The 12,084-nt window shown below is 45.7% G+C and overlaps 1 protein-coding gene across 9 annotated transcripts in view; it reads right to left on the bottom strand.

Annotated features, from left to right (window-relative positions):
* Positions 1–9,854: 9,854 nt before the first annotated feature.
* The window catches only part of SVIL (supervillin), a 105,795-nt gene continuing 103,565 nt past the window's right edge, over positions 9,855–12,084 (bottom strand). For all 9 annotated transcript variants that reach the window (XM_027890192.1, XM_027890195.1, XM_027890193.1 and 6 more), the window contains 2 exons: positions 11,254–11,409; positions 9,855–11,138 (listed from right to left, as the gene is read on the bottom strand). In XM_027890192.1, the coding sequence (XP_027745993.1) occupies positions 11,052–11,138; positions 11,254–11,409 (243 nt within the window). In that variant the 3' untranslated portion in view covers positions 9,855–11,051. The remainder of the gene's footprint in view (positions 11,139–11,253; positions 11,410–12,084) is intronic.

Genomic DNA, 12,084 nt, shown 5'->3' on the forward strand with positions numbered 1-12,084 from the left:
TTACACCTAATCTTATCCCTCGTGAGCCACCCTGGGTGTTTATAGCCTTCAAATACTTACAGAGGGTTATCATATCCTCCTCCTTTAGTCATCATTTGGAAAAGTTGTTTATGCTGAATTCTTTCAGGCTTTCCTCATCCAGCTGTTCCTTCCCACCTCTCATCTGTGGTGGTGCTCTCTGAAAGCTTCCAGCCCGTCTGCATCACCCCTGGCGTGGGGTGCAGAGAAACAATTGCAACAGTCCTGCTGCAGCCCCAGCACATCCCACTCTGCAATGTGATACCTCAGTGGACAGCCCCAAATCACATGGGCTTGTCCTGGCCTATCGTGCAGCAGTGGCTGCTAACTGATGTGCCTGCTTTCCAGGTTTCTCTGTCCTATTAACCAATAGTTTCTCAAATTATTTCCCCAAATGTATTAACTTTGGTTTTCCCAGGCACAGTCTAATTTGGTTGTTTCCTGCTTATATTTTCAACCTCTCAGCTTCCCCCATATTATTGCTACATCCTCCCTCATTTGCTTTTGACTGCTTGGGCCAAATTACAGAGAAAGCAGATCTGAACCAAGATGTGTATCCAGGTTCTCTGCCAGCCATTTTGCAAAGAAACCACTCAGGCCACAGGATTCCACCTCCCACAGGTCATAGTGACAAACTGTGAGTTATCAAATGGCTTTTGTTTTTCCAGCCTACCTGATTATATGGGCAGGATCAGTAGCAGTCTCCAGCTGACCCATGTGGTCACAGGGGCTTGAAGGTTTCCATCTCCTAAAGTGACTTACAAAGTGCCCTTGGATTCTCAGGGGAGATCATCAGGTATTATATCCAAGAAGTTGTTTGAGGTTAGACACAAAAATGGACATGTTCTGATTTTCAGATGCCAAGTGCTTATAGTTTCCATCAGGGATTTTGGCCACTGTGCTATCCTTAAGAATGGAGCTCTGGGCATGATCTGAATGAGAGTGGAAAGGTTCATCACCTTTGAATGTCACCTTTGAAATTGCTTCTGGGTAGGTGAATGAATTTTAGCAATGTAGGAATTGTTTGCATGTCTGTGTGTGTGTGTATTTTAGTTTTGGAGGCAGAGACTAGGCATTACTCCCTAAGAGCACAGGGACTGAAGGAGTGATGACAAAGGTCAGTGGAAGCCTGTGGCCTTACTTGGGACTGGGGTGGCCTGTGCTTTAGGTAGCAAGGTGTTGTTTATTTTCCCTCTTCAGAAATAGCCTGAATCATCTCACACCTACATAAGCTGCTTTCCAGGTCTCTTGCTTTCCTGAGTCCAACCATTTAATCAAACCAGGCTTTATTTCTGTTTTAGTTCTTTGTGTTAAGTTACTCCTGGTTCTTGAACACTTCCAGCAGCTATTCATGGCCTTTCATCATTGGACCTCTCAGTTCCTCGGGGCTTTTTCCTGCTCAGTGACTGAAGCATCATGTCTGCTGATGTGAGTGTTCCTAACTTCACTGACCCAGCTTTCTGAAAATAGGCTCTTTAGCAGGAAATGGCTTACGTTTCACTAGACTGCACACAATTCTGCAAACCATATTTCCTAAGACTCAACCCGTGCAGCGTTCCTGGTACCCAGCTGCCCGATACCTGGGGGGGGCCAATGTGATGTGGCTTCCAGAACCTCAATACCCAGCACTGAAGTGCCTGGTAGATGACACAGTAGTCATCTGCCCAACTTTTTCTGCCTGAGTCTGGTCCCCTCTGCTCTCCCCCTGCCCCTGCAGACTCACATCAGGTGGTCAGGAAGATGACCTGGAAGCTAAAGACTTTGTAGCCGCTCAGGCCAGACATCAATCCCAAGTCTCTTCATAGCTCCAATTACAGTGTAGTGGGGCAATACAAGCTCGTGCTGCCTCTCTGCCTGCCGAATCGCAGCCAGGTGTGGTGTGTCTTGTGCAGAGGCCCTTGTGCCTTGGGGTCCCTCAGGGAGGGGAGGAGGACCCTGAGCTCCTGCAGAGCTCTAGGCAGGAATCTGAGGAGTCCTGATGCAATGGCAAGGGTTTAGGGCAGACATGCTGTGCAGAACCCTGGGTTACAGGGAAAATTTAAACACCTCTAGATTCCAAGGGTGGGATTCCTCTCTCCTAACTGGATAGTGCAGCCATACACCCTGGGCTACTTTACAGTTGGTGGGGTGAGGGAAAAACCTTTTGGATACAATCCACTTGATGATATGCCTGCCTCCTTTTGAATGAGGTGACTCCCATCCTGGAATCCAGCAGCTGAAAAAAGTAGAGCTCTGCTGACTCTAGATCTGAGTGGTGGTGATTGCTTCCCCAAACCTCACCTTAGCCCCTGTGTGGAGCCATGAAGTCGATTCAGGTGCAAGATACTCTACACTCTGATGGCTGAATATGGATAAAAGGAAGAGTGGGCAGGCAGGGCATTGCAGTGGTCACAGTGACAAAGCCATTTATAGCTGCTTCCATGCCCTTCCTTATTTTGTCCTTTCCTGGCCATCTCTTCTTGAGATGGAGGCAGGAGCAAAGGCTGAGGATCTACGAGGGCTTCAGTTTTAGTAAGTGCTACAAAAAGTGAGAAAGGGGGACTTCGAATGACGTAGCTCCTGGCTTTCAAATTGCCTGTGCTTATCCAGCACCAGATTCGGGGAAAACAGCCCAGAGGCATCCCAGTTGGTGGGCTGCGAACCAGTGCAGGTCCCCTGATGTTATTGCAGTGCTGTGCCCAAGCTAACAAATCCAGGGCTTATTAGCTCAGGTGCAATGTCCGGTGAATACATCAGTACTGCTGTCAGACCCACTGCTACGTCTGTAGGACACCAGAGTGCACCTCATGTTGTTGTCAACTCTCTGTGCGTGGGCAGCCCTGGGCTGCTGCCTGGTTCGGGGTGTACAGGGCTCATAACCACTACTTTGCTTCAGGGAAAATGTGCTAGACCCACCTCCCTCCCCTTTCTACATATAAAGTAATAAAACCCACGAAAAAGTCATAATAAGTGAGAGAAGAAAAACCAAGCTGGTTTTGGATCTATGGATCTTCGGATCACCCATTTGGATCTATGCTTTGGAAGTGAGCAAACTGCCCACAACTGTCCATTACAAGTAGTTTACCTGCACTGTTAGTTCCCATGCCCTGGAAAAATGTCCTTCACTTCTCGATGTTAGAGACTTTCTGCCTCCTCCTGGGCATTCAAATGTGTCTTACAGGTTGAAATTGTGTGGTACACCAAAATGCTTTCAATAGACATGTTGTATGACGGTGACAACACATACTGTCACTGTGTAAAGCAGAAGACTGCTGTTGGTAAGCCTATCTTAAAAGTGTTCCCATTGCAAGATAAAAAACACTCCAGTATTCAGCACATAAAGTGCTTTAAAAATTTAGTTTTGGGGGAGGGTTGGGGGGGTTTCTCTGCAAACTGCCGCACTGTGACCTGGCTGAATATTTCAACAACAGAATAAAAGTCCCTCTCCAGCTCTTCTGCCCCCAAGCACACAAATAAGGGTGTATGTATTCAGCCCAAGCACTTCTTTAAACCCAAGCTCCAAACACGAGCAGGTGCTTTTCCTCTCTTTTCATCATCTGAGTGTGGCTGATGTCTCCTGCTAATTTCAAAGGCAAGTGAACACAATGGTAGTGGGGGTGAAGCAGCTGGGGAGGCGGCAGGGAGGGGGTACGAAGGGGGCCCTGCTTGGCAAGGTGAGCAGTGCCCGCCGAGTTGGCGAGTGGCCCTGCCAGCTCTTTGTGCGGCTCTGGGAGGAAAGGGGGGAAGGAAGAGGCGACAGCAAGGGAGCGAATTCAAAGTGAAGCGGCTGGCGCCAGCGAGCCGCGGCTGATTCGTGCCAGCTGCGAGCCACTTCTCTAGTCAATGATGTGCCAGTTACTTTGGTGGAGTAGGGAAGAGAGAGCCAGTAGATGTGTGTGTGCTGATGGGGCTGGAGCAGGGCGGTGCAGATCTACCTAACCCATAGCCACTGACGGGCAGCCATCACAAATTCCTTAGCATCTGGCGTTTGACCTGTGCGCCCTGCACAACCGCAGCCTGGCTGGCCCAAACTACTGCGTCCTAAGGGAGAGGGAAAGGGCGTCCCCACACTTATTCCAGAGCAGGGAATGCCACAAAACCCTGTGTCTGCCAGGAAGTCATTCCCAGAGCTGCCACATGAAACAGGACCTCAGCACTCAGGCTTGCTTAGACAGGCTACCAGATACTCAGCTGTCAGCGAGAATGTTCAGCCCCCAAACTGCCCCTGCTGAAGTGCCAGCGTCAGCAGGGAGTCAGTCCTCTCCTCTTCCTCTGTGCCCTGGGCCATGGTCCCCCAGGGACCACTTCAGTTCTCATGGCCAAAGTACAGTTTTTCCATTTCCATGTGCTTCTGGATGGAGGACTGTGGTTCATTCCAATCACAGCTCCTGTTCCCAGGCTGGGATCAGTGCTGCCTGTACAGGTAGAGGGTTGGGTCAGGACAGGCCTGAAACCCCGGTGGGATGTCAGGGGGGAAATGCGGCTGCTAAAGGCAGCCTCGCCAAAACGTGAGGGGGCTTGTGCAGCGAGGCAATGCCCCTTCATGATGGAGCACCAGGGGCACAGGGCGGCCGGTGCCGGGCTGTGGGCTCTGCAACCCCGCCGGACTGCGGTGAGCCAGGCACAGAGCCCAGTGCCCACAGCCATGAGCTGGGATGGGAGGAGGATCCTTAGCAAAGGCAGTGGCAGCCGGCAGCCCCGGGAACGCCTTCTGGGCATTCTCTCATCGCCTTGTGCGGAGAAGCACAACAAACCGCTCCGAGCCCGTGGGGTGAACGGAGCCGGCTTTCCCCGGGCAGGCGGAGCGAGGCCTGCCAGGCCCCGCCTCGGGCCGCGCTCCGCGGGCGGTGGCGCCGCGGCGGCCCCTGCCGGCCTCGGGACGCCATGGCCTGTCCCGCAGCGCGGCGGCGGGAGGGAGGAAAGGAAGGACGGATGGAGCGGGCGCCGAGGTGGAGCTCAGGAGCTGCCGAGAGGCCCCGGAGGCTCCCCCGGCCAGCAGGCACAGGCAGCAAACCCGGCACAGACGTGAGGACTTGGAGGAGCTGCGAGGGACCGGCTGGGCAGCCGCGCTCCCCGGCCCGCGGGCGCGTTCTCCCGTAGCCGTGGCTTTTCCCCATTTAATCTCGCTGTGCTGGCGTTTTCCCAGTGGTTTTTCCTCGTCTCTTCCCTTCCCAAGAAGGCTCAGTCACCACCCCATCTATCCAGGACCGTTTTCTCATTAGCACACATCCTCAGTCAGCCTTTCCTGGGCTCTGCCTGCCCTCCCATGTGCAGCTCAAGTCCCCTTCTTTGGAAAATGCTGCTTTAAGGGTTTTGTTACTCGATGAGTTTGGCTAAAAAAGGTGAGGGTTTGGTATAGGGTTAGGGTTAGATCCCTCAGGTAACAGAGCGAGGAGGCTGCACACGTGTGTGCTTCCAGAAGCTCCACTTACACATACGGTTGTGTCTGAAAAGGACCATCTCATTCTAGAGATAGAACCTCTAAGCAAATCTATGGCTACCAGGCTCTCACAGACCACTGCCTGTTCTGGTTCATCAGAAACGAGGCAGATGTGGTAAGATCCTCAAAATACAAAAACACATACTCTTCTAGCTCTTGGTTTTATGGTGTATGAACATCAACAAGTGAGCTCTGTTAAAGCAGGTGGTATCTTATTTGTCCAACTAATATGGGCTCCTCATAAACCTCACCTTATGGAGTCTTTGCACATACTTTAAGGACAAATTGTAGATCTTCTGGTGTGGTGTCTGTCCCAACTGATACCAAGACCAGTAGTGATTCCAGAGAATCTTGTTTTCACAGGTCATTCCTGAGAGGCTCCAAACTTGTCTATCTGTTGCTCAGATGCAGGGCTCTCAAAATTCATTTGTGTTGGTGCTCTGTGTAATTTTGGTCAGTCTTTCTATGCTTCATGTTACTTCCAGCCCTCAGTGCTGCATCTGTTACTGCAGAGTCTGTCTTGCAAGTCTGCTCATCCAGCAATCATGTCTTGGCAGAATGCATGGCTATCTAAAACAGAAAGCATTGCAAAAATTAAGTCTGTTTTGCTGGAAATTTGGATACTAAGTAAGCCAGAGGTTTCTGGATAAAGTCAAAACCTCAGACTGTTTCTGGTAGTTTTCCTTTTGTGAAATGTTCAGCCTTTCTTAGTATTTATTCCACTGGTGTGGTGTGGTATGGTGCAGCACAGTTCTGCTTCTGGTTTGCAGCCAAATTCTGAAAATCTCTTTTGAAATAGAATATCATATTTCGCAGGTCACTAATAAACCACTTGGAAAAAACTGGGGGTGAGGAGTGTGGCGTGTAAGGGGGGGGAATATACACCCTGCAACTGTGCAGCAAGGCACCATCAATATTTCTCAAATACTAAAGTTAGAATTGTTTAAAAAAACACCCATATATTTAAGTTGTAAGATTTCAGTGAAATGAGGGTAGCAGTCAGAGTTGGAAAAAAGAATAAGCATTAGAACTAGCAGAGATTTTACTTGGAAACTACTTACATAAATGACTGAAGTTCAAAACCAGCTTTAGAAGTGAAGTGATAAAATATTGCCTGGACCCCCGTAGATAAACTAAGCCAAATCAATTACTTTTCTGTCTATAAGTCATGAGCACTTTATAAAGTATCGAGTGAACTAACAGAGGCACTAATAATAAAGTGTTACCACTTCAACAGCATTATTATATACAGCATCCAATTTTGGGAACTAAGAAGCAGGTGCCTTTCTTCGCAGCCAGTCTCCATGAACAAGAGTAATGATCATATTGAGCCTATGATGTGTTTACTGGCTGCATAAAGACAATTAAAAGCCACACATGCAAACAGTTACCAGTTTATACAGCACATTTCTGGATTAAAGGAATTAAATGTCAGTGCTCTGTTACCAAGCACAAGCAGTTCAGCAACTGCCACTGAAAAATGAATACAGGGGTTAGCACAGCCTGGAACATGCAGAGGGGAATAGGGGAGTGTAAAATTGAAGCTGAACAGGTATCAGCTAGTAGAATAGCAAATGGTGACGCTAAAGGTTGCTTTCTTCTGCCTCCCCTTGCTCTTTCAGCAGTGTAAGTGCTCTAGGATTTTCCTCTGGTTCAGTAACTTGGTAATTCTTTGGGCAGGTCCCTTCAGATGAGTCAGCAGAAGTTTGGGGTGGTTTAAGTAATATTTTTAAAAGTCCCTGAAGGCCCCTTCCAGCTTGGTTGGATTGGTAGAGACAAATGTGTAGAAACGCATGACTGCAAGGGTTTGCTGGCACAGGGCCTGGACGGTGTGTGTGCAGACAGGTGTGTGTGCAGACAGGTGTAGCAGAGCCAGGGACCCCGTGTTCACCATCAGGAGCTTTTACCACGAATCTCCACAACTGACTCTATATTGAATAGATAAAGTTTTCTTCACATACTTCAGTTCCTTACAGCAATGAGAGAACAGAAAATGAACTTATTTCTTTTACATAAATATATCTTTTAGCAACAGAATGTAAGAAATTTGCCCAGAGTCTGGTTTTGCTGTGAGAATATATTCCATGCCAGTCCAAGGGGCTACACTGAGCAGGAGTGATTCACAAGGCTTTATAAAAGTGGCACTCTATTGCCAAGAGCACAACTGTTAGTGGATCAGGACTGTATGTGGACCTTGTCATAGGGCTGCCTTTGTAACTGTGGCTGTAGAACCCCTCGAGTTGTACATGCTTGTGGAGAGCACAAGATTTGACATGAAAATGTGAAGATGCAGTCCATGCTGCAGATCTCATGTGTCTGCTGCCTTGGCTCCTTCCGGGGCACATTGCAGCAATTCCTTAAAGAATAAAGGGCAGGGAGCATTCAAAGGCAAAGTAGCCCAGCTTCAGGAAAGGTGATGGTGTGCACAGCATGTGGCACTCCCTCTTTTTCACCATTCCTCTGAAATATGCTACAGTTCAGAAGAAGCAAAATCATAGATGATGACTTACTTAGCTTCATCTCCAGAGCATGCAGTGTTACAGGCTGGTTGGGGTTGCTTCTTCAGTGGCTCTCCAGTTCTTGGAATAGTTCCCACATGACTGTCTGGCTACCAGCCCACACTATTCTTGGTAACCCCAGAGCATAGAGAAACACAGAAGAGGCCTGTCCTCCCCATGAGAGCGGGCTGCCAGCTGCATGGCTGGTGAAATATTCCCATATGGCTGTGTATTTCCCACATCTACCCCTGAGTCTCACAAACTGGAAAAACCCACATGAAATATTCTTGATACAGACCAGATCTCAGGGCTGCCAAACAGAGTTTAAGACCACCTGTGAGTCACAGAGCAAGTGGGATGCCTTGCAGCCAGCACCTTTGTTAAACAGAGACACTGTTTTTGAAGAGGAGAGGTTATATCACCCTGTGGACAGGTACCATGTGTGTGAGCAGCCTGTTCTCTCACAGGTAGGGCTGCAGCTGAGCAGCATGGTCCTTGGGATTGCCCTCCTGCCTTTTGGCAGGAAGAACTGCTGCTTCATCCCTTTCATTCTGGAATTGGTCATACTTACCAAAGGTAGCAGGAAATTAAAGCATAATCTACAGCTCTGTCTGAGGCCTTACACTGACTTGCTTTCTGTTGCCAGCTTCACATTTCAGAAAAGCACTTTGATAAGTAACACGTATATTAAGGATAATAAAATATTTTCTGCAAAACCTTGAAGCTTCCCTGGACCAAGTTATGAGCAAAGCACCTGAGCAGAAAGTTGGGTTCTGTGTCCTGGTTCCTGGAACTGGGACATCAGATACAAAATTGTAAAATTTACAGGAACTGACAACAGTGAATTGTTTCACTGCCTGTTGGTCCCATGCTGGCTCATCTTGTCTTTTAGCTGAGATTCTAAAGACTTTAAAGTGGGGTGAATGTTGCCCTTCAGCAGCACTTGAAGGACTGATGGTGTTTTCAAAACACAAAAGCAAATGATACTACCCTGCCAGAGGGAAAAACAAGGTCAATCATACTATGCAAATCAGCTGTTGTCTGTTGAATAGAAAAATCAAAACAGAGAAACCTGCTACCCCCATGGAACAGACTGAACATGAATAATCAAAACCTAATTCCTGCTTGATTTTATCACCAGGGAAGGTGAAAGAGGAAAATAAATGGGTGCAAAAAACTTAGATGAATACAGCAGTGACTTTGGAAACCTCTCAGTGCTTGAAAAATAAACTTGTCACTATAAAGACCTGCATTTTCAAACTAATAGTGTATCCCATGCAGAAGGCAGATGAGGACCTCTGAGGAACTGGCATCTAAACAACTTTTTGCTGGAGGCTATGTGAGAAGCATCCTGGCTCTGAATACTGTTGCTGTGATTTTCTTGGGTTATTTAATTTCAGTTCTTGACAGAACCATGTACAAGAAAGGAAATACTCCAGTGCTGAAAATTCACCTGTAATATCTCAGGTCAGGTGAATTGTACTTGTGTGTTTTCAAGTTTTTAATTAATTTATTTAAAAGGCTTGCTTTAAACTTATTAACCCATCTGTCAAAGCAAGATTAACTGTGGAGCAATAATTACTTTAGATCTTGGGGAAATCCAGACCTCACACATTCAAAGATCTTATTTCAATTCCCTGGGCCTAGGGGAATGATAAGAGCAGCAACAGCACCTCTGCAGGGCAGGAGCAGCTCTGAACAGCTGGGGGGTAGAAGGAAACTTATGCTGGCAAGAATGAAAATGTGACACCCACTAAGCTACCAGAGGGGAACCACATAACTTCTTATAGAAATTTCAAATGCCTTAAAATCATTTCAAACAATAGCAAATATTTACTTGATGATTCTATTCAATGTCCTAATTAGCTGAATGAAAATGATTTTGACTTCAGTGCTTATTGAAAGAAAGGACACAATGCTCATTTTCAGCTCAAGTTTTACTCCCAATTGCACAAAGGTTGAAAAGATTTTTTCAAAGTTTGAAAAACAGCATAATAATTTTGGTTTCATATATAAAACAGGGAAACCCAAATGATACAGGAATTGTGTGACTGTTCCAACATTCAGCATTAAAGTGTTGCCCAACCTAGTTTTATCTCATACATTGATTATTTTCTACATTATCTGCTTTTCAAATTATAACTCTGTACAATACCTGTAGACATCCAAAGTTAAAATATTTTGAGAAAATATCATGTTATGGAGGGTTCCAATGACTTAGCACAGATAACAGTACAAGATAATGACAAGTCAGAGCATCGCTAAGAGTTTATTCAGAAGCTTTTACTTTCGGTTCGTATATCACAAAAGACATGTTTAATGTTTACAACAAGTATTAGAAACTGAGATGTTTTTATTTCTACTATTATAAAAGTAACATAGGAGACTGTTCTAAGCCATCTTCAAAATGCAGACCAATCTTTTTTTTTGTTTGTATATAAACTGTACACAAAAAAACAAGGCACTATACATTTTTGGATAATAAAGTATAAAGGTTGATTCGCATAGTTTCTCAAGAAATCCATGCTATAAATACAAATGCTTTGTTCGGTTTAGCACCTGAAGCAGCATTGAGAACAATTCTTAAACTATTGCAAAGAGAAACTTTTAAGAATGCGTAGGAGATACATATTGGTGGTATAGCTAATTCAGTACAAGCAACTGCCATCCAGCTACTTTTCAGTTTTGACATGAAAGTCTTGAAAGTGAATATATATTTCATTGTTAAATACATACTTGTTCTATGTGTTTATATAAATATAAATTCTTTGTAATCCACAAACTAACAAAATAACACTTTACAAAGAGAACTTCTTTAAAAACAAAAATGGCAAATATTGTATATAGCCAAAGGACACCTGCAGCAGTAGCTCAAGAAACTACTGTTTATGTGCATAGGAGAACGGAGCTTAAACATGTTGCCTTTAAGAGTCAAAATTGAATTCCATTTTCAAAGAGTTCTCTTGGCCTTTTATAATATTACACACCTCCAGATAGGTAGTCACTAATAACTTCAGATTATTTCTATTTGTTCTGTAAATATAGGGTACAATTCTTCTAAAGACATAGAAAGTGAGAACAGACATCCCTTTAGTGCTCACTCCCATAAACACAGCTTAGAAAAGTCCTTTTGCCTTCTTCAGGTTAACCTGCTTCCAAGATGGCAGTGCATTGTACTCCTCTCTTGTCATCTCCAATGCAACCTGCATTTAAAACACGAGGATATGCCATTAGCAAAAACACTTCTAAGAAGCATAACCGGCAAATGACTTTACTGCACAGATGCACAGAGTAACAATGCACCTATTCTCTGCTTACCTCAAAGTCCGCATCTGAAAGATAGATTTCAAGCTTCAGTGGATCAACTCCCTCAGGCAGAGGTCTAGCTAAGAGATCTGCTAATGGATACACCGTTTTACACAGCTTGGCTAGCACATCCTCTACAAGTATTATCTGATTAGAAACATCAGCATCCTGGAAGAGAAAAGGAAAATGGAGAACAGGATCACAATGCTGAAACCACCAACCGCTCTCATGGCAGTCTGCAGATAGCATGGAATAACCTGCTCTGCCTGGGCCATGGAGCAGAGCTGTACATCCAGCTGTGCACAGGGGCCAACAGCTCTGCCCTACAAAATGTCACAGCTAAAACCATGTCTGCACTTAGCAGAAGGACGTCCTGTACTCAGTTTGAGGCTGAAATCTGCGTTTAGTCATGAAGCCAGTGTTTTGCACTAATGATGGCTGCAGAAGACTTACAAAACAGAAAATGTTCTTTGCCTTGAGATGCCCCTTGACTAGAAGCTTTTAAATCAGCCACGTGTAATTTGGCTGTGACTCTACATCCCAGATGACGAAGTCAGTACTGGAGCCCTTGGAGCCAGCTGATCCTTTGAAGGATGTTTTGCTCCTCTGCACTTCAAATCTAGTGGACAGACCAGAACTGCACGTTGCTGCATGATTGAAACAGCTGTTCTGCTTAACCCTAGCACATCTTTTTCTAAGAGATGATTCAGGTAACACTTTCTTCCTGTTTTTAACAAGAAGAGAATATGAGAAGTTACATGAAAAAGCAACAAGGAATGCCTCTGATATTCACACTACCAGTCAGACTTTGGCTATGTTGTTGGTTTTCTTCCTGTGCAGACT

This window comes from Empidonax traillii, unplaced genomic scaffold (genome assembly GCF_003031625.1).
Source record: "Empidonax traillii isolate 1590-97213 ecotype Southwest subspecies unplaced genomic scaffold, ASM303162v1 scaffold280:size897971, whole genome shotgun sequence".
NCBI classification, from domain to species: Eukaryota; Metazoa; Chordata; class Aves; order Passeriformes; family Tyrannidae; genus Empidonax; species Empidonax traillii.